A 22,244-nucleotide genomic window follows, 5' to 3' on the forward strand; every position below is an offset into this window, starting at 1 on the left:
CCGCTTTTTTAAGGTCATGCCACAACATCTCAATCCGATTCAGGTCAGGACTTTGACTAGGCCACTCCAAAGTCTTCATTTTGTTTTTCTTAAGCCATTCAGAGGTGGACTTGCTGGTGTGTTTTGGATCATTGTCCTGCTGCAGAACCCAAGTGCGCTTCAGCTTGAGGTCACGAACAGATGGCCGGACATTCTCCTTCAGGATTTTTTGGTAGACAGCAGAATTCATGGTTCCATTTACCACAGCAAGTCTTCCAGGTCCTGAAGCAGCAAAACAGCCCCAGACCATCACACTACCACCACCATATTTTACTGTTGGTATGATGTTTCTTTTCTGAAATGCTGTGTTACTTTTACAGCAGATGTAATGGGACACACACCTTCCAAAAAGTTCAACTTTTGTCTCGTCAGTCCACAGGGTATTTTCCCAAAAGTCTTGGGGATCATTAAGATGTTTTCTGGCAAAACTGAGACGAGCCTTTATGTTCTTTTTGCTCAGCAGTGGTTTTCGTCTTGGAACTCTGCCATGCAGGCCATTTTTGCCCAGTCTCTTTCTTATGGTGGAGTCATGAACACTGACCTTAACTGAGGCAAGTGAAGCCTGCAGTTCTTTGGATGTTGTTGTGGGGTTTTTTGTGACCTCTTGGATGAGTCGTCGCTGCGCTCTTGGGGTAATTTTGGTCAGCCGGCCACTCCTGGGAAGGTTCACCACTGTTCCATGTTTTCGCCATTTGTGGATAATGGCTCTCACTGTGGTTCGCTGGAGTCCCAAAGCTTTAGAAATGGCTTTATAACCTTTTCCAGACTGATAAATCTCAATTACTCTGTTTCTCATTTGTTCCTGAATTTCTTTGGATCGCAGCATGATGTCTAGCTTTTGAGGATCTTTTGGTCTACTTCACTTTGTCAGGCAGGTCCTATTTAAGTGATTTCTTTGATTGAGAACAGGTGTGGCAGTAATCAGGCCTGGGTGTGGCTAGAGAAATTGAACTCAGCTTTCCAAAGAGGTGATAAACCACAGTTGATTTATGTTTTAACAGGGGGGGCAATCACTTTTTCACACAGGGCCATGTAGGTTTGGATTTTTTTTCCCTTAACAATAAAAACCTTCATTTAAAAACTGCATTTTGTGTTTACATGTGCTATCTTTGTCTAATATTTCAATTTGTTTGATGATCTGAAACATTTCAGTGTGACAAACATGCAAAAAAAGAAGAAATCAGGAAGGGGGCAAACACGTTTTCACACCACTGTAGATAAGACTTAATTGATCCCGTAGGGAACTATAGCAGTCCAGCCCAAGACAAGCAAAAACAGACATCAGAATAGTTATAAAAACAAAAGACAACAAAATAAATATAAACTAAATACATAGGTGTGTGCAAAATGTGATGCCCATAGTCCCTGTAGAAACAATAAAACATGTGCAGAAGCGGATGAGAGGCGTTGGTCATGATGGCTGTGAGCTTGGTCAGCATTCTCCTCTCAGCCACCACCTCCAGGGGGTCGAGTCTCAACCCCAACACAGAGCCAGCCTTCTGAAGAATGTCTCTGCAATTTCAAATTGAAATTTGAAGCTGCTCTTTGCATGGGTATCACTTCTTTTGAGCAGTACTCTAAGCTCGTGTTAAAGGTTTGGTCCTCTTGTCCTGTGTTTTTCAGGGTCAGAGGTCAGTGCCCTCCCTGACGCTGGGGACAGGGCTCCTCTTGACCAGCAGCACAGTGAGGAGGAGGAGTGGGGCTCCAGTCTGAGGCAGGAGACAGAGCTCACCGCCGCACAAGGGAAAGAGAGACTCAGGGAGCAGCACACAGAGAGCAGACAGAGACAGGATCTGGACTCTGTGCCCACGATGAAGACCTAGCCTGAGAGTGAGACACCTGGGCTCTTAATATTTACAGAGAAGATCAATCATCTGCACACCATGCGTATCGCAGAACATTGTATTGAACTGGACAGCGTCTCTATGCACCAGAGCTCAGAGCAGAACTGGGTGAGTTTCATCTTGCAGAGCAGGACATGGGAGCCCCAGTGGACTGACCCTGCAGATACAATAATCCACACATACATCAGCTGGAGTCGTACGTTAACTGAAAGACTTGAGCTTTCTGCGTTTGTGTGCGGCGCATGTACGGTCTTGCAATTTGGTAGATGTTTTATTCATCTCTGTCACAATTCTTCTTTGATCTTCATTGTTGAAGATTATTTAGTTATTGCTACTTTACATTTTGTTTTCTGAGAAGGTTTTGGCCTCTACCCTCAGCCCGTGTTAAAGGCCCTGTCCTCTTGTCCTGTGTTTTTCAGGGTCAGAGGTCAGTGCCCTCCCTGACGCTGGGGACAGGGCTCCTCTTGAACAGCAGCACAGTGAGCGGGAGGAGTGGGGCTCCAGTCTGAGGCAGGAGACAGAGCTCACCGCCGCACAAGGGAAAGAGAGACTCAGGGAGCAGCACACAGAGAGCAGAGAGAGTGTGGAGGATCTGGACTCTGTGCCCATGATGAAGACCGAGCCTGAGAGCCTCTTAGTAAAGCCCTCAAACGAGATTAATGATTTGGACATTAAGAATATTAGTGAAAGTTGTAAGGAGCAGGACTCTGTCTCTGTACAAGAGCACAATGAAGAACTGGGTGAGTTTCCTCTTACAGAGCAGTACGTGGTGATCCAGCTGATGGACCCTGCAGAGCAGCAGACTGCTGTACCTGGTGAAGAGATCAGTGCTGAGTCACAGCACCCAGAGGAGAGTCAGGACAGGGAGGAGCAAGAGCAGCACCTACAGGGCTCGATAGTACCAAGACCTTGTTCTGTGCAAATTCAGAGACTGTCAGCGCCGAGGTGGTTTGACACATCGTCGTGGGCCAGAGGATCAGGAAGCCTTCAACGCCTTGTTCAGATAAAACGGAGGAAGTGTCGGTACAGCACAGACAGCAGCAGTGTTTTCAGAGGTCAGGGAAATTAAGTCACAAGGGGCGAGAGAGTATTCAGCTGCAGTCAGTGTGGGAAGAGTTTCAGTCGCTCGGACAGTCTAAAAACCCACCAGTCCGTTCACACAGGAGAGAAGCCTTTCAGCTGCAGTCAGTGCACGAGGAGTTTCAGCTGGGCCGCTAGCTTACGAAAACACCAGCTGACGCACACGGGAGCGAGACCTTTCAGCTGCGAGCAATGTGGGAAGAGCTTCAGTCAGGAAGGCAGTTGAAAAACCCACCAGCTTCAGCTGCAGGGAGTGCGGGAGGAGTTTCCGGCGGGCGGAGAGCTTAAAAGCGCACCACCTTCGTCACGCAGGAGAGGAACGTGGGATAGCAGCCATATCGCCCTCAACTCCCAGCTGACAGCCTGCTGGAGCCCAGCAGGTGTGAGCCTGGCCAGTACCTGGAGGGGAGACTCCTGGGAAAACACTGAGGCTGCTGCTGGGAGAGGTGTGAGTGGGGCCAGCAGGGGGCGCTCTCACCCTGCGGTCTGTGTGGGTCCTGATGCCCCAGTATAGTGATGGGGGACATCTTTTCTGATCGCCCTATCATCTCATATCGCCGATCACCTAATCTGCGTGACCTCCTTGTTCACAGCTCCCTTGACCGCCCTCAACAACCATCCACACCAGGCACTTCCCCTTGCAACAGAGCTCGCTGTATCACCTGCAAATACACAGCCACCACCACACTCATTCAAGGCCCCTCAGGACAATTCCGGATCACCCAGACAGCATCTTGTACCTCCAGCAACCTTATTTACTGTATCTCTTGCAGTAAATGCCCAGCCATCTACATTGGAGAAACAGGAAGGAGACTCGGAGACCGCTTCAGGGAACACGTCAGGGCTGTGAAGATTAAAGATCTCTCCAAGCCCATTGTTTCTCATTTCACCTCTGACGGCCACGACCACTCTAATCTCTCCGTCTGTGTTCTCAAAGACGGTTTTCCAAACTCGTACATCAGAAAGACCACCGAAACCAAAATTATTCTGCAGCTAGGATCACACATTCTCCCTTCCCTTAACGACAGACTACTGTTCTTTTAAATTTTCTCCATTCATTGGAAGTTTCATTTCACACCTCTTGATTGGCCTCTCTTTCTGTCCCCTACTCCCGCCTCTCACTCCTCCTCCCTCCCAGCCTTTGTTCTCCTGCTACTTTACCTTTGCCTACTGCCCTGTCTCTCTCACACCTGAAGAAGGCTCCACGGCCGAAACGTTGTGTTCTCTTTCTTCTTTTTTTTCAGCATGGAATAAACCTATTACTTGTTCCACTGTATTATTATTATTGAGAGACAGGCTCACTGTTCGTCATGCTGGGACAGGAGATCACACACTGTATTATTATTATTGAGAGACGGGCTCACTGTCTGTTCCTCAGGTTGGGACAGGAGATCACACACTGTATTATTATTATTGAGAGACAGACTCACTGTCTGTTCCTCAGGCTGGGACAGGAGATCACACACTGTATTATTATTATTGAGAGACAGGCTTACTGTCTGTTCCTCAGGCTGGGACAGGAGATCACACACTGTATTATTATTATTGAGAGACAGGCTCATTGTTCCTCAGGCTGGGACAGGAGATCACACACTGTATTATTATTATTGAGAGACAGGCTCACTGTTCCTCAGGCTGGGACAGGAGATCACACACTGTATTATTATCATTGAGAGACAGGCTCACTGTCTGTTCCTCAGGCTGGGACAGGAAATCACACACTGGATTATTATTATTGAGAGACAGGCTCACTGTCTGTTCCTCAGGCTGGGACAGAGGATCACACGCTGTATTATTATTATTGAGAGACAGGCTCACTGTCTGTTCCTCAGGCTGGGACAGGAGATCACACACTGTATTATTATCATTGAGAGACAGGCTCACTGTCTGTTCCTCAGGCTGGGACAGGAGATCATACACACTGTATTATTATTATTATTATTATTATTATTATTAGTGAGAGACAGGCTCACTGTCTGTTCCTCAGGCAGCTTCTCGGGAGCTTATTCCATCTTCCCACTCGTAATCTACTTGAAATGTAAGGAAACTTCAAGTGCAACCCTCATCTTATTTTATCTTATGACTGGGATATGCGAGAGCTACAGTATATGTGCAGAGCGACACCCAGCGGTCACGGTGGAGTACTGCGTTAAGAATTGTGTGTCGGGTCGTGTTTTTAGCTGCTGCGTTAATTTGTATGCTGGGGTGTTAAGATTATCGAGTTGAGGATTATGTCAAGACGCTAGGTTGTGTTAAATTTGGTTTTGCAACACCAGCATTCACAACGTAACCACAACGTGACAGAAGATAGACCCTCTCCGCCCTGCGTGGGCAGTATTTCTCCCGGTGCCGTGTCCCGATGACCCGCTGCGCTCATTTTGATGTGGCAGCGGGGTGAGGTTCACGTTATAGGTTTCTTCAGAGGCGTGGGGCTTAGCTGCAGCGCCACACGGCTGTTTTCTGACAGGTTATAAAGCGACCCCACGTCTTGATATAGTACAGAGGGAGAGGGGAACAATGTTTACTGATTTTATCATCCTGGGCTGGAGGCTCTTTCTCGGCGTGTAACCCGACCCGTCGCTGCCCATGGCGACGCTCAAATTACTATAATTAACACCCCTCGCCGGCAGGGCTTATACCTTTTTCATTTATTTATTTTCTTTCAGTTGTGATCTTTTGTCTTAATTTTTTTTTATGAGACGTATAAAGAATCTACAAATACAGCTACAACCAGAGGAACAAAACCAGGTACAAGAGGAAAAAAACACATCTCACCGGCAGAGCTCAGGAAGTAAATGATGTGCTCAAACTGTATTTTTTTACACAGATCATGTTTTCCTGGCTTTAGTATTTCTCCAGTTTGTTTAAATAGAAGCTAAAGAGCGTTTCCGCTCCGCCTCGAAAGCACTGAAAGGGGGAGGACTATTAGACCCTTTGGATTGATGGAGGGGAAATTCACCCAGAAAGACTAATAAACTGAATGTAAATAAATGCTCTTTTTTCCGAATTGTCTATTAAACAGCACAATAACATCTCAAAATCCTTCAAGCCTGCAAACACAACTCTGCCGGTCTGTCCAGAGCGACTTCACACACCTCCACCTCACAAATAATATGCAAATATACAATATACATCATATACAGATAATATATATAATAATAATATTATTATATAATATAATATATATAATATATATAATAATAATAATATATATTTGTACCTCCAGCAACCTTATTTACTGTATCTCTTGCAGTAAATGCCCAGTTTCTCTCTACATTGGAGAAACAGGAAGGAGACTCGGAGACCGCTTCAGAGAACACGTCAGGGCTGTGAAGATTAAAGATCTCTCCAAGCCCATTGTTTCTCATTTCACCTCTGACGGCCACGACCACTCTCATCTCTCGTCTGTGTTCTCAAAGACGGTTTTCCGAACTCATACATCAGAAAGACCACCGAAACCAAAATTATCCTGCAGCTAGGATCACACATTCTCCCTTCTCTTAACGACAGACTACTATTCTACTAAATTTTCTCCATTCATTGGAAGTTTCATTTCACACCTCTTTGCACCCATTCTGACTTCACACCTCTTGATTGGCCTCTCTTTCTGTCCCCTGCTCCCGCCTCTCGCTCCTCCTCCCTCCCAACCTTTGTTCTCCCGCCCTGTCTTTACCTTTGCCTCCTGCCCTGTCTCTCTCACACCTGAAGAAGGCTCCACGGCCGAAACGTTGTGTTCTCTTTCTTCTTTTTTTCAGCATGGAATAAACCTATTACTTGTTCCTATATATAATAATGATGCACCCTTTCAGCCCGACAAGAAACACACAGGGCTTAGACCTGTTGCCCGGGGCGACCACTCGGTCGCCGGGGCGACGACCCGCGTTGCCGGGGCGACGACCCGCGTTGCCGGGTGACCCGGGGTCAGCGGCCGGCCCGGCCTCCTGCGCTGCCGAGGAGCAGCAGACAGTGATGGCGGCGTTTTGTCGGGGCCTCGGCTCACGAAGTGCTGCTCAGGGCTGTGGGTGTCGCCCACCCGTCGAGCTGCGCCTCGCTTTTCTCGTCACACCGGTCTCGCCGGGCCGAGAGACGTCTCCCGTGACTCTGGCGCTCCCCTCCCCCCCCCCAGCCTCCACCCCAAACCTCACGACCTGAATGTCGAAACACGTTGACATTTAAAAAACACAACATTTTCTTCGAGGCCGAGAGCTGAGAGAAGCGCCTTTCTGCCCATCTAGGAAGGAAAAAAGACCCCCCCCCGAGTTGTCTCGTAATGACAAAGTCGCACCCGAGGTCCTGTCATAGCCCACCTGCAGGTCTCCCTCTCAGATCGTGGATTTGGGGGTCAATTCAATCGCTTTCTGCGCCTGTTTGAGGGCGTTAGCGGGTGTCCCCTTGGGTGACCGCGGCGCTCACACGGATAGGCGCTATATCCAAATCAATCGAAGTGAATTGAATCGCATTACACGCCGTAGCGCCCACGAATCGTCCAATAACGAAACGAGCTTTCAGCGAGCAGCTGAGCTCGGCCGGTTATTCATGTCTTGTACTTGCGCTCCATAGCTTTTCAGGCGATTTGCCTTCTTGTCTTTAGCCCTGTTGCGATAGCTTCGTGAAACGACCCGAGGTGCCGCACCCGGCCACTATCTGTCGGTACCAAACTGCAAGGGGGTTCGGCTGAATTTGAACCCCCCCCATGGGAAACCAGCTGAAAATACCTCGTGTCCTCATGCTCGCACGTCATCACATATTTGTATATAAAGTGAACGGGGTTTTGGCAAGAGACCCGTGTTTGAACAGTCTAAAATAGGCGTATTTACACGTACACGAAGGCTGAGCGGAGCTTTTCTTCATTTAGCTTGTTTAATCTTTTAATTGTGTTATCTCCCCCCGCCCAAACGTGTATTTTTGGTTGACAGTACGTTTCCCCGGCGACGTTCTGTCTTTTGTCTTGTCTGTGCGTTTGTGTTGTTACAGTAAAAAGTAAAAAAAACAACAACATACTTTTGACTGTAATTGGGCGTTACAGGGACTCTAACGCCATGGTGAATAACCCCAGGGCAACACCAGGCGCACACCTCCAGGAGAGCTGTGGGGAGCTTGTAGCTGCTGTCAGGGGAAACTGGGAAACTGGGGAGTTTGTCCTGCTTCATGGTATCCATGTGCGTATTGCTATCAGCGGCACCTTTACAGCGCCAGCAGCCATATCACCCTGCAACCCACCACTGGCAGCCCCCCCACTGGAGCCCAGCAGGTGTCCAAGTCGAGCCCCTGGGTGTGTCTGTGTGTGTCCTGTGATGGACTGGTGTCCTGTCCAGGGTGTGTGAGTGTGTGTCCTGTGATGGACTGGTGTCCTGTCCAGGGTGTGTGAGTGTGTGTCCTGTGATGGAGTGGTGTCCTGTCCAGGGTGTGTGTGTGTGTCCTGTGATGGACTGGTGTCTTGTCCAGGGTGTGTGTGTCTGTGTGTGTCCTGTGATGGACTGCTGTCCTGTCCAGGGTGTGTGAGTGTGTGTGTGTGTGTGTCCTGTGATGGACTGGTGTCCTGTGACAGACTGGTGTCCTGTCCAGGGTGTGTGTGTGAGTGTGTGTGTGTGTGTGTGTGTGTGTGTGTGTGTGTGTGTGTGTCCTGTGATGGACTGCTGTCCTGTCCAGGGTGTGTGAGTGTGTGTCCTGTGATGGACTGGTGTCCTGTCCAGGGTGTGTGAGTGTGTGTGTCCTGTGACAGACTGGTGTCCTGTCCAGGGTGTGTGAGTGTGTGTGTGTGTGTCCTGTGATGGACTGGTGTCCTGTCCAGGGTGTGTGTCTGTATGTGTCCTGTGATGGACTGGTGTCCTGTCCAGGGTGTGTGAGTGTGTGTGTGTCCTGTGACGGACTGGTGTCTTGTCCAGGGTGTGTGAGTGTGTGTGTGTGTCCTGTGATGGACTGGTGTCCTGTCCAGGGTGTGTGTGTGTGTGTGTGTGTCCTGTGATGGACTTGTGTCCTGTCCAGGGTGTGTGAGTGTGTGTGTGTGTGTCCTGTGACGGACTGGTGTCCTGTCCAGGGTGTGTGAGTGTGTGTGTGTGTCCTGTGATGGACTGGTGTCCTGTCCAGGTGTGTGTGTGTGTGTGTGTGTGTGTGTGTGTGTGTGTGTCCTGTGATGGACTGGTGTCCTGTCCAGGGTGTGTGAGTGTGTGTCCTGTGACAGACTGGTGTCCTGCCTTGCACCTGCTGCATGCTGGGATAGACTCCAGCCCTCCTGCAGCCCCTGTACTGGGAAAACCAGTCAGAAAACAGACGGCACAAAATCCAAGTCGAGCCCCTGGGTGCTCTGAGACATTTCTTCAAGCTCCTCTGAGGGGCTGGAGATCCCCACCATCGCTAGGGAGTATCAGCAAACCACAGGCCGTGTCATCGACCTGGACAGGCCCTCCCGCCCGTGAAGAAAGACTTCCACATTCGATGGGGTACGGCAAGCAGTTCCCCCTTTTATTATGACACCCATTACAGCAACAGTATAAACCTGGAAAAAAACAGACTCTATAAATATACTATGAAGTATAACTTCAGGGCCTGGGGCGGTCCTGCATTCAGAAGCACCTGTTCTACTCTTCCTTAAAATCCCCCCTCAACTTCAGGTGTTTCCCTTCTGACAGACGAGTGACGTTATCCAGCCCCAGAATGGAAGGTCAAGCACAGCAGGACCAAGACTGGCGAGCTTGGACCGGATCGAGCTCGTCACCAGACCTGTGTGCCGATCTGTCCCATCGCACGCCTGGGGCCCCCTGGCAACATCGTGAAACAAGGCGAGGATCTCCCGAGCGCCCGCAACACTCCCGACTCTCCCCGCCACGTTTAAAGGGGTTCGAGGGGGCCCGCATCGGGCGAATCTGGATCGTTTAGCTAGGTCTAGTTGTCCCACACTTCGGCCAGGTTTTTGTTGACCGTCCAGAAGCGGATGAGCTGGACCTCGCCGCCAAATCCGGATCGTTTAGCTGGGTCTAGTTGTCCCGCACTTCGGCCAGGTTTTTGTTGACCGTCCAGAAGCGGATGAGCTTGACCTCGCCCGCTCGCTTCTTGTTGTCGTCCCACATGTACTCGGGGGAGATCTCCTGCCAGCGGCCGAACTTGGGCACCTGGATGGAGGTGAGACGTCTCCCGGGCGCCAGGTCCACCTACGGCATATCGCCCGGCTGGTCGGTGAAGACGTAGTAGTGCACCCGGAACCCCACCAGGTAGTGCTTCTCCGCCGACTCCAGGAAGCCCCTCAGGAAACGGGTATACCTGGGAAAGAGCAGAACGAGAGAGCTTGGGAACGGTGCTGTCGAACCAGGGGCATTCAGCAGTTCGGTCATATTCTAACATGACCGACTGGTTGCAGATTGACTTTGCTGCAAGCGCCCCAAAAAGGTCCCCTGAAACACCAACTCAGATTGGTTGAGTATTATGACATTTCCTGAAACAACACAATTTATTAGGTCACTTCCTGAATCACCCCAGTACCCATCTCAAGAACTGGATCAATTCCTTAACAATACAACAGGGAGGTCAGTGTCTCTGGGCTCCCAGAACGTGATCTTATCCAGAAGGAAGTCTAGGAGCAGCGTGGGTCTGGATACTCACGGAGGGTCCAGTATTTTCGTCTGTTTGTTAACGAACCTGGAAAAGGAAGACAGACGTCTCAGAATTAAAGCGCTGCTTGGCGCCCACTCATTCATTAATGAACAGGCAGATTTCTTGGACTGTTCGTCTGGGCAGACAGCAGATCCCACTCTCTGCTCGTCTTCATCGCCCTCAGCCGCACGCTGCCCTGATCTGCCTTCAACACTGATCTCTCCAGGTTTTCTTTGGTCCTTACTTAAAAACTGCCTGGAAGCCAGCACAGGGACGCCAGGACTGGGGTTATCCTTGAAGTCGACCTCAGAACTGATTGAGAGACTTGGTTTGCGTTGGAAAAATATTTCCAAAGAGAGGTTAGGACACATTATTATTATTATTTTTTTGGGGTTACAGATGATGTCGGACTTTAATCTTAAGGGTGTCGCATAACCAGAAAAGAGCACAGCCAGGGTTTCTCAGAAGACAAACCGAAATACTCACCCCTCCGGACCGACATTGATCCCTTGAGTCCTCTTCCACTCTTTCCTGTTAAAAGTCAGAATGCTGGGCGTTAGTGCAAGAGACATGAACTTGGGTCACGTTCTTTCGGGTCAGGGGTCAGGGGTCGGTGGTCAAATCCCATTCTTCTAGTCACCACAGTGTCTCCGATCGTCCCCACCAGAATTGCTCTCAGAAACGGTTTTAACTGTGAGGAGACGGACGGAAACGTTGCCGGCACACAGCGGAATGAATCGCTCTGTGTGCTGTACGCAGAGAGTGGGGGGAGATGGGAACAAGTCTGTACTGACTGAAAAACCTGTTTCGGGATGATGAGACGTGGTTCTCCACCCCTTCACCAGCACCAGGGGTAGCAGGATCTCTTGGGAGAGAAATAGGCGCTCGTGCACTTGACCTTACAGGGCAACATGCGAACTCCCCCGCGATATTTCGCTCAGAAAACGATGCATTTTCCACGATCCAAGTATTTTGAGCTCAGGTCTACATGTCCTACTTCCAGCAGAGGAGCCTCAGGCCCCAAACTTCACCAGCTTCACCAATATTGACCACCCTGCCGCACTCCAGTGTGTACACAGAGAGGGGTGGGAGAGGGGAACAAGCTGCCCAGCCCTGTTTTTGAAGCTGATACCCTGGCTTCTCTCCAGACACAGCTGGGTGAGCTCCTCCAGTCAGGACAGGAGGCTCTACTGTACACAGAGAGGGGTTGGAGGGGGGAACAAGCTGCCAAAGTGGGTGGGGATGCAAGAATTCTAGTCCTTGGTAAGTTAATTGGCCTCGTTAATCGCTCATCTGCTCTTTCCTGCTCTGGAGAAGCTGGGGATGGGAAGAGAAGGGGACAGGGCCATCAGGGACAAGCACAGTCTCACTGCCGTCAGCTCCAGGAGCTGGGCCCACCTGTGGCGCCGGTTCTGGCTCCAGCTTGGCCCATACTACCTACCTGTTCAACGCATAGGGGGTGACAGCCTGGTACAGCCACAGGGCCCTGCGGAGATAGAGAACGACATTTCTGTGGCCGAGCAGGAAAAACAGGAAGTGTGTTGCGTGGGGAGGGAGAAGGGGGTGGGACCGGGTATCCCAGCATCCCCTGTTCTGTAGTTCTCCACTAAACTTCTTGGTTCGCCCTCATCAGGAGGGACCTGAGCCTCCTCTCACACAGCCTTTGAAGAAGGGACCGGATTCATTCCTCGGATGCAGAAGTGCCGGAACGGACCCAGGGATATCTCCACGGACTGGGGAGTGACTGATCCGAGGCTGGGCGGCCACATGACCGGTTCTGAGCGGGGGACCGCTTCAGGACGACGGTCCTTGTCAGGGGAGTCTGCACGGTTCCCATACCGGGCGCCGTGGGCCCGTGGGTGAGCTGTGATCCGGGAGACCTCACCAACACAGCAGCGTCAGCGCGGCGCTGGAACCACACTCACCCGAGCGACAGCGCAATTCCGGCCAGGAAGTACGGGAGGAATCTGCACGTTCCCATGCTGTCTGCACAAGGAAGAGGAGAAACAACATCGGGGAGGAGAACATTAGCGTCCAGGAGCAATCTGGCGAGGGAGGGGGCCAGGGGGCGACGTCGGAGCGCTGACGTCATAATGGGCTGGCGCTGCTGGTGGCAGCTGAGACACAGGCTGTAGGTGGGACTGGGATTGCTGGGGTTATTCTGAGGTGGCCTGGCTGTACACAGAGAGGGGTGGGAGGGGGGAACAAGCTGATACCCTGGCTTTTCTCCAGACACAGCTGGGTGAGCTCCTCCAGTCAGGACAGGAGGCTCTACTGTACACAGAGAGGGGTGGTAGGGGGGAACAAGCCGATACCCTGACTTCTCTCCAGACACAGCTGGGTGAGCTCCTCCAGTCAGGACAGGAGGCTCTACTGTACACAGAGGGTGGTGGGGGTGGGGAACGAGCCGCCCAGCCCTCTGGATGAAGCCGATGACTAGGATCCTGGCTGTGCCTCACTGTCTGGGCGTCCTAGTGAAGAGGTCACGTTCCCCTTTTTCTTTTTTCCAGATGTGGAAGAGAAATGTCCCCCCGACCCACGCACGCACATCGACAGAGGAAATTCGAACCAGTTTGGTCAGTTTGGTTCACTACGCAGTCGGGGGCTCGGTGATGGGCCGCTCCTGGCTGATGGCTTCCAGTTTTGGTGGTTTTGTGTCTTAATTTCGGTCGGTGTCGCCTTATATAAAAAAGACGCCTAAAAAACACGCACACACACACCGACACACGCCGCGCCGAAGTCGCCCGACAGGACAGGACAGGACAGGACAGGACAGGACAGGACAGACCGGCCGGGGGTATTTGAATATCGTCTGACAGGAGGAACCAGTCTCACTCACCTGCCCGGCGATGGGGAGGAGGGGCTCCGCTCTGGGCGTGTGTCTCCGTCCGCAGAGGGTTTCCTCTCCCGACCTCGGCGGTCGCCCTCGGTTTCGACTCCAGCGGGCGATACTCAAAGGCCCCTGGCCGGTCTGTCCTGTCCAGGAGCCCTCCTCCGCGGTTCTCACGTCTGCGGGGCATCTCGGCGACATTGCCGCGGCCGGGAGCGCCCCTTGGAGACAGGTGAGGGACGCGCTGCGTGTCGGGCGAGCTCAGCGCGGCGTGTGTGTGTGTGTGTGTGTGTGTGTGTGTGTCTTTTTATATATAAGCGACACCGACCGAAATTAAGACACAAAACCACCAAAACTAGCGGCCAGCAACGAAGAGCGGCCCAGACACCGAGCAAATTCAGTCCTGAATGAGGCTGCCCGGGGTGGCCGAGTTCAGGACGACACGCCGAGGTTAAGGGTTCGATGCAGGTTTAAGCTCTGGGTGTGGCTGTGCTGTCCGGCTGTAATGGTTTTTAATATTACTATTATGAGGATGATGATGATGATTATGATGCTCATTCTCGTCCTCGAACGTCAGGAAAGGGCGCTGCGTTTGCCTGCGCTTCGGCTGTCGACGAGCCGGATTCAGGACGACTTCATTCCTGATCCTGATGGCGACTGTTCGTTCTGACGGCGAAGTTGTTCTCAGCTGCTGGGTCTCGCTAATCAGTTCAATGCAAATTCAAGAGGCTTTATTAGCGTGGGCGATGGGGACAGACATTTACAACAAAGACATATCGTAAAATATTTACATAGACTGTAAAGATATTGAACATTACTGGGAGACAGGCTCGCTGTTCCTCAGGCTGGGACAGGAGATCGCACACTGTATTATTATTATTGAGAGAGGCTCACTGTCTGTTCCTCAGGCTGGGACAGGAGATCACACACTGTATTATTATTATTGAGAGACTGGCTCACTGTTCCTCAGGCTGGGACAGGAGGTCACACACCGTATTATTATTATTGAGAGACAGGCTCACTGTCTGTTCCTCAGGCTGGGACAGGAGATCACACACTGTATTATTATTATTGAGAGACGGGCTCACTGTCTGTTCCTCAGGCTGGGACAGGAGATCACACACTGTATTATTATTATTGAGAGACGGGCTCACTGTCTGTTCCTCAGGCTGGGACAGGAGATCACACACTGTATTATTATTATTGAGAGACAGGATCACTGTCTGTTCCTCAGGCTGGGACAGGAGATCACACACTGTATTATTTTTATTGAGAGACGGGCTCACTGTCTGTTCCTCAGGCTGGGACAGGAGATCACACACTGTATTATTATTATTGAGAGACAGGCTCACTGTCTGTTCCTCAGGCTGGGACAGGAGATCACACACTGTATTATTATTATTGAGAGACAGGCTCACTGTCTGTTCCTCAGGCTGGGACAGGAGATCACACACTGTATTATTATTATTGAGAGACAGGCTCACTGTCTGTTCCTCAGGCTGGGACAGGAGATCACACACTGTATTATTATTATTGAGAGACAGGCTCACTGTCTGTTCCTCAGGCTGGGACAGGAGATCACACACTGTATTATTATTATTGAGAGACAGGCTCACTGTCTGTTCCTCAGGCTGGGACAGGAGATCACACACTGTATTATTATTATTGAGAGAGGCTCACTGTTACTCAGGCTGGGACAGAAGATCACAGACTGGGCCGCCAGTTCAGCTGAGTTCCCTCCTCCCTCTCCCAGTAGGATCGGGACCCGCTGGGATTCTGGCAGGTGTGGGAATTCTGGGACTCGATTTCTGAATTTAGGGAAGGTGACTCTCTCTCTAACACTCACACACACAGTCCGCGGCCGAAACGTCGTGCGCCGTTTCCTTTCCGCGTGTATTAAACCTTTAAATCTTTATCATCGATACTATTACTGACACCACCGCTGCTACTCATAATGGCAGAATCGATTACCCGCAGGATCGCTGTGGGTGTTGAGAAACGGGGCTGACGTGTAACAGGTTCGTGTGTGATATTTCTCTACCGCCTTGATATCGACGCACTTGGCGACGATACTTGGGGATATTCCGACCCGCGCCGTGGGGTCTCTGCGTGACGCGGCGCGCGTCGCCGGCTGGACGTGTTGTTGTGTCGGGAGTTGTCTCTCGGCGGGAGGCACTGAGGGGGCGGGGGGGGGAGCAGGTGTGTTTTGAGATTCCTGGGCAGGGAGGGGCTCGCCCGAAACATCTAGAACAAGCAGCGAGCAGAGAGCAGGGCGGGGGCGCCTCTGCCCGCAGGCGAGCGGCAGGTGGTGGGTGGGGCCGGGCTCGTCCCCGCGCCGGGCAGAGGAGCAGGACCCGGCCGAGCCGGCGGGAGACCCCTCTCTGTGTACAGTAGAGCCTCCTGTCCTGACTGGAGGAGCTCACCCAGCTGTGTCTGGAGAGAAGCCAGGGTATCGGCTTGTTCCCCCCTCCCGCCCCTCTCTGTGTACAGTAGAGCCCCCTGTCCTGACTGGAGGAGCTCATCCAGCTGTGTCTGGAGAGAAGCCAGGGTATCGGCTTGTTCCACCCTCCCACCCCTCTCTGTGTACAGTAGAGCCCCCTGTCCTGACTGGAGGAGCTCACCCAGCTGTGTCTGGAGAGAAGCCAGGGTATCGGCTTGTTCCCCCCTCCCGCCCCTCTCTGTGTACAGTAGAGCCCCCTGTCCTGACTGGAGGAGCTCATCCAGCTGTGTCTGGAGAGAAGCCAGGGTATCGGCTTGTTCCCCCCTCCCGCCCCTCTCTGTGTACAGTAGAGCCTCCTGTCCTGACTGGAGGAGCTCACCCAGCTGTGTCTGGAGAGAAGCCAGGGTATCGGCTTGTTCCACCCTCCCAACCCTCTCTGTGTACAGTAGAGCCCCCTGTCCTGACTGGAGGAGCTCACCCAGCTGTGTCTGGAGAGAAGCCAGGGTATCGGCTTGTTCCCCCCTCCCGCCCCTCTCTGTGTACAGTAGAGCCCCCTGTCCTGACTGGAGGAGCTCACCCAGCTGTGTCTGGAGAGAAGCCAGGGTATCGGCTTGTTCCCCCCTCCCGCCCCTCTCTGTGTACAGTAGAGCCTCCTGTCCTGACTGGAGGAGCTCACCCAGGTGTGTCTGGAGAGAAGCCAGGGTATCGGCTTGTTCCCCCCTCCCGCCCCTCTCTGTGTACAGTAGAGCCTCCTGTCCTGACTGGAGGAGCTCACCCAGCTGTGTCTGGAGAGAAGCCAGGGTATCGGCTTGTTCCCCCCTCCCGCCCCTCTCTGTGTACAGTAGAGCCTCCTGTCCTGACTGGAGGAGCTCACCCAGCTGTGTCTGGAGAGAAGCCAGGGTATCGACTTGTTCCCCCCTCCCGCCCCTCTCTGTGTACAGTAGAGCCTCCTGTCCTGACTGGAGGAGCTCACCCAGCTGTGTCTGGAGAGAAGCCAGGGTATCGGCTTGTTCCCCCCTCCCGCCCCTCTCTGTGTACAGTAGAGCCCCCTGTCCTGACTGGAGGAGCTCACCCAGCTGTGTCTGGAGAGAAGCCAGGGTATCGGCTTGTTCCCCCCTCCCGCCCCTCTCGGTGTACAGTAGAACCCCTTGTCCTGACTGGAGGAGCTCACCCAGCTGTGTCTGGAGAGAAGCCAGGGTATCGGCTTGTTCCACCCTCCCAACCCTCTCTGTGTACAGTAGAGCCCCCTGTCCTGACTGGAGGAGCTCACCCAGCTGTGTCTGGAGAGAAGCCAGGGTATCGGCTTGTTCCCCCCTCCCACCCCTCTCTGTGTACAGCCAGGCCACCTCAGAATAACCCCTCAGAATAACTGGACACTAATGTTCTCCTCCCCGATGTTGTTTCTCCTCTTCCTTGTGCAGACAGCATGGGGACGTGCAGATTCCTCCCGTACTTCCTGGCCGGAATTGCGCTGTCGCTCGGGTGAGTGTGGTTCCAGCGCCGCGCTGACGCTGCTGTGTTGGTGAGGTCCCCCGGATCACAGCTCACCCACGGGCCCACGGCGCCCGGTATGGGAACCGTGCAGACTCCCCCGACAAGGACCGCCGTCCTGAAGCGGTCCCCCGCTCAGAACCGGTCACGTGGCCGCCCAGCCTCGGATCAGTCACTCCCCAGTCTGTGGAGATATCCCTGGGTCCGTTCCGGCACTTCTGCATCCAAGGAATGAATCCGGTCCCTTCTACAAAGGCTGTGTGAGAGGAGGCTCAGGTCCCTCCTGATGAGGGCGAACGAGGAAGTTCAGTTGAGAACTACAGAACAGGGGACGCTGGGATACCCGGTCCCGCCCCCTTCTCCCTCCCCATGCAACACACTTCCTGTTTTTCCTGCTCGGCCACAGAAATGTCGTTCTCTGTCTCCGCAGGGCCCTGTGGCTGTTCCAGGCTGTCACCCCCCATGCGTTGAACAGGTAGGCAGTACGGGCCGAGCCGGAGCCAGAACTGGAGCTGACAGCAGTGAGACTGTGCTTGTCCCTGATGGCCCTGTCCCCTTCTCTTCCCACCCCCAGCTTCTCCAGAGCAGGAAAGAGCAGATGAGCGATTAACGAGGCCAATTAACTTACCAAGGACTAGAATTCTTGCATCCCCACCCACTTTGGCAGCTTGTTCCCCCCTCCAACCCCTCTCTGTGTACAGTAGAGCCTCCTGTCCTGACTGGAGGAGCTCATCCAGCTGTGTCTGGAGAAAAGCCAAGGTATCAGCTTCAAAAACAGGGCTGGGCAGCTTGATCCCCTCTCCCACCCCTCTCTGTGTACACACTGGAGTGCAGCAGGGTGGTCAATATTGGTGAAGCTGGTGAAGTTTGGGGCCTGAGGCTCCTCTGCTGGAAGTAGGACATGTAGACCTGAGCTGGAAATACTTGGATCGTGGAAAACGCATCGTTTTCTGAGTGAAATATCGCGGGGGGAGTTCGCATGTTGCCCTGTAAGGTCAAGTGCACGAGTGCCTATTTCTAAACTAAGAGATCCTGCTACCCCTGGTGCTGGTGAAGTACAGACCTGTTCCCATCTCCCCCCACTCTCTGCGTACAGCGCACAGAGAGATTCATTCCGCTGTGTGCCGGCAACATTTCTGTCCGTCTCCTCACAGTTAAAACCGTTTCTGAGAGCAATTCTGGTGGGGACGATCGGAGACACTGTGGTGACTAGAAGAATGGGATTTGACCCCCGACCCCTGACCCCTGACCTGAACGAATGTGACCCAAGTTCATGTCTTTTGCACTAACGCCCAGCATTCTGACTTTTAACAGGAAAGAGTGGAAGAGGACTCAAGGGATCAATGTCGGTCCGGAGGGGTGAGTATTTCGGTTTGTCTTCTGAGAAACCCTGGCTGTGCTCTTTTCTGGTTATGCAACACCCTTAAGGTTAAAGTCCAACATCATCTGTACCCCCAAGAAAAACCCATAATAATGTGTCCTGACCTCTCTCTGGAAATATTTTTCCAACACAAACCAAGTCTCTCAATCAGCTCTGAGGTCGACTTCAATGATAACCCCAGTCCTGGCATCCCTGTGCTGGCTTCCAGGCAGTTTTTAAGTAACGACCGAAAAAAACCTGCAGAGATCAGTGTTGAAGGCAGATCAGGGCAGCCTGCGGCTGAGGGTGATGAAGACGAGCAGAGAGTGGGATCTGCTGTCTGCCCAGGCGAACAGTCCAAGAAATCTGCCTGTTCATTAATGAATGAGTGGGCGCCAAGCAGCGCTTTAATTCTGAGACTGAAACGGCTGTCTTCCTTTTCCAGGTTCGTTAACAAACAGACGAAAGTATTGGACCCTCTGTGAGTATCCAGACCCACGCTGCTCCTAGACTTCCTTCCGGATAAGATCACGTTCTGGGAGACCAGAGACATTGACCTCCCTGTTGTATTGTGAAGGAATTGATCCAGTTCTTGAGATGGGTACCAGGGTCATTCAGGAAGTGACATAATAGGGTGATTCAGGAAGTGAGTTAGTAACCAATGGGAGAGAATTGTACCAGCTACTGGATACTGAGAACGTGAGACTCAGTGGAATAAATCTGATAATATCACTTTATTAGCCCTGTACAATTTCTTGCTTTAGGAATTTATCTTTTTCACAGACCCCAGCTTCTCTCCCTGTCTCTGTGTCTCCCCTAAGGTCTCTTTGACAGTCTTCGGATTCCAGAGTGGCCTTCAAACCAAATCCCAGTCTGATGCTGGAAATTCGGCGTTACCTCTCTCAGTGGAGAGAATAGAGAACTCTGTGTGATCAGTTCTCTCTCTCTCTCTCTCAATCTCTCTCTCTCTCTCTCTCTATATGATGCCTCTTTGTTCCGAACTGAAAACTCCTTATTTCCCGCATGATCTCTCTTTCGCTCTTCAAAGCTTGGGAGAATCACCTAGATTGCCAGAGGAAACAGCCTCTGGGATGTGAAATCGTGCAGCAACGCACTGCTCGGTCCAGACCTGTGACTGCCTCTCTCCTATCCCAGGAGGAGAGACGTGCTGACCGTCACCCCCTGGTTGGCGCCCATCGTCTGGGAAGGGACCTTTGACCCCTCGATCCTCGACGGCATCTACAAGCCCCTGAACATCACCGTAGCGACCACGGTGTTCGCCGTCGGCAAGTAAGCCTGTTTTTTTTTTCCTGTCACCCAAACGGGAACAAGCAAAAGCTCTCAGGCATCAGGCTTTCTCTCAGCTGCTTGACTGGTGTTTTGGGGCTGTGTTTGGGGGCGCTTGTGGCAATGCGGGTCTGCAACCAGTGTGGTCATTTCCTCTGCCAGGTGCCTTAATGCCAGAGTATGTCCCTGTATATTCACTCATCTGTTTAGCCACTCACAGCCCTCGCTGTCCCTGGGTCCCACTTCCCAGGCCTCTCGGATACGATCACACGGTGTCCGTCTGTACTGGGCACCGTCCTCCACGATCACAGCTCTTGCTGTGCCTGGGTCCCACTCCTCCTCCCTTTTGCTCCCCAATCCCCCACTGGCTGGTGTCCAACTGGTGCGGTGCTGACCCTCAACCAATCTGAGTTGGTGTTTCGGGGGACCTTTTTGGGGCTCATGCAGCAAAGTCAATCTGTAACCAATGAGGTCATTTCCTCTGCCGGTGCGACTCCAAGCCAAAGTTGACTTTGTTTCGCCTATGTTAGAATATGACCGAACTGCTGAATGCCCCTGGTTCGACAGCACCGTTCCCAAGCTCTCTCGTTCTGCTCTTTCCCAGGTATATCCGTTTCCTGAGGGGCTTCCTGGAGTCGGCGGAGAAGCACTACCTGGTGGGGTTCAGGGTGCACTACTACGTCTTCACCGACCAGCCGGGCGAGGTGCCACAGGTGGACCTGGCGCCCGGGAGACATCTCACCGCCATCCAGGTGCCCAAGTTCAGCCGCTGGCAGGAGATCTCCCTGAGGAGGATGGAGATCATCCGGAAGACCATCGAGGAGCGGATCCGCCAGGAGGCCCGGTACCTGTTCTGCCTGGATGTGGACATGCACTTCCAGAACCGCGTGGGCGCGGAGGTGCTGGGCGGGCTGGTGGCGGCTCTGCACTCCTGGTTCTACTACGTAAACCGCGACCAGTTCCCCTACGAGCGCCGGGAGGCCTCCACCGCCTACGTCCCCCGCGGCCAGGGCGACTTCTACTACCAGGCGGCCGTGTTCGGGGGGCTGGTGGAGAGCGTGTACGGGCTGGTCCGCGCCTGCGAGGAGAACCTGGAGGCCGACAAGCGGCACGACATCGAGGCGGCCTGGCAGGAGGAGAGCCACCTGAACAAGTACCTGATCCACCACAAGCCCAGCAGGCTGCTCTCCCCCGAGTACATGTGGGACGACAACAAGAAGCGAGTGGGCGAGGTCAAGCTCATCCGCTTCTCGACGGTCAAGAAAAACCTGGCCGAAGTGCGGGACAACTAGACCTAGCTAAACGATCCGGATTCGCGGCGGGGAGAGTCGGGAGTGTTGCAGGTGGGCGCTCGGGAAATCCTCGCCTCGTTTCACGATGTTGCCAGGGGGCCCCAGGCGTGCGATGGGACAGATCGGCACACAGGTCTGGTGACGAGCTCGATCCGGTCCAAGCTCGCCAGTCTTGGTCCTGCTGTGCTTGACCTTCCATTCTGGGGCTGGATAACGTCACTCGTCTGTCAGAAGGGAAACACCTGAAGTTGAGGGGGGATTTTAAGGAAGAGTAGAACAGGTGCTTCTGAATGCAGGACCGCTCCAGGCCCTGAAGTTATACTTCATAGTATATTTATAGAGTCTGTTTTTTTCCAGGTTTATACTGTTGCTGTAATGGGTGTCATAATAAAAGGGGGAACTGCTTGCCGTACCCCATCGAATGTGGAAGTCTTTCTTCACAGGCGGGAGGGCCTGTCCAGGTCGATGACACGGCCTGTGGTTTGCTGATACTCCCTAGCGATGGTGGGGATCTCCAGCCCCTCAGAGGAGCTTGAAGAAATGTCTCAGAGCACCCAGGGGCTCGACTTGGATTTTGTGCCGTCTGTTTTCTGACTGGTTTTCCCAGTACAGGGGCTGCAGGAGGGCTGGAGTCTATCCCAGCATGCAGCAGGTGCAAGGCAGGACACCAGTCTGTCACAGGACACACACTCACACACCCTGGACAGGACACCAGTCCATCACAGGACACACACACACACCCTGCACAGGACACCTGTCCATCACAGGACACACACACACACACACACACCCTGGACAGGACACCAGTCCATCACAGGACACACACACACTCACACACCCTGGACAGGACACCAGTCCATCACAGGACACACACAGACACACCCAGGGGCTCGACTTGGACACCCGCTGGGCTGCAGTGGGGGGGCTGCCAGTGGTGGGTTGCAGGGTGATATGGCTGCTGGCGCTGTAACAACACAAATACACAGACAGAACA

General features: G+C 52.8%; 2 protein-coding genes across 3 annotated transcripts; one reads left to right on the forward strand and one right to left on the reverse strand.

Annotated features, from left to right (window-relative positions):
* Positions 1 to 9,406: 9,406 nt before the first annotated feature.
* Positions 9,407 to 13,661, reverse strand: LOC148812568 (histo-blood group ABO system transferase-like). 2 transcript variants are annotated; one of them, XR_016086320.1, is made up of 4 exons: positions 11,992 to 12,536; positions 11,037 to 11,081; positions 10,560 to 10,595; positions 9,407 to 10,220 (listed from the first exon to the last, which is right to left on the reverse strand). XR_016086320.1 is itself a non-coding variant. In XM_088908597.1 (3 exons), exons 1-3 carry the CDS (start codon positions 11,120 to 11,122, stop codon positions 10,112 to 10,114), a joined length of 231 nt encoding a protein of 76 aa, XP_088764723.1. In that variant the 5' UTR covers positions 11,123 to 13,661; the 3' UTR covers positions 9,407 to 10,111. The 2 variants fall into 2 exon arrangements, 1 of the variants encoding a protein (XP_088764723.1); XM_088908597.1 differs by having other exon boundaries at positions 11,037 to 13,661.
* LOC148812569 (globoside alpha-1,3-N-acetylgalactosaminyltransferase 1-like) lies at positions 12,983 to 21,660 on the forward strand. The gene is made up of 9 exons (XM_088908513.1): positions 12,983 to 13,010; positions 13,061 to 13,126; positions 13,370 to 13,612; positions 17,242 to 17,302; positions 17,742 to 17,786; positions 18,626 to 18,670; positions 19,117 to 19,152; positions 19,827 to 19,961; positions 20,563 to 21,660. The coding sequence occupies exons 1-9, from the start codon at positions 12,983 to 12,985 to the stop codon at positions 21,248 to 21,250; spliced, it is 1,347 nt and encodes a 448-aa protein (XP_088764639.1). The 3' UTR covers positions 21,251 to 21,660.
* Positions 21,661 to 22,244: the final 584 nt, after the last annotated feature.

The sequence above is a fragment of the Atractosteus spatula genome (genome assembly GCF_055471065.1).
Source record: "Atractosteus spatula isolate fAtrSpa1 chromosome 10 unlocalized genomic scaffold, fAtrSpa1.hap1 SUPER_10_unloc_2, whole genome shotgun sequence".
In the NCBI taxonomy this organism is placed as follows: domain Eukaryota; kingdom Metazoa; phylum Chordata; class Actinopteri; order Semionotiformes; family Lepisosteidae; genus Atractosteus; species Atractosteus spatula.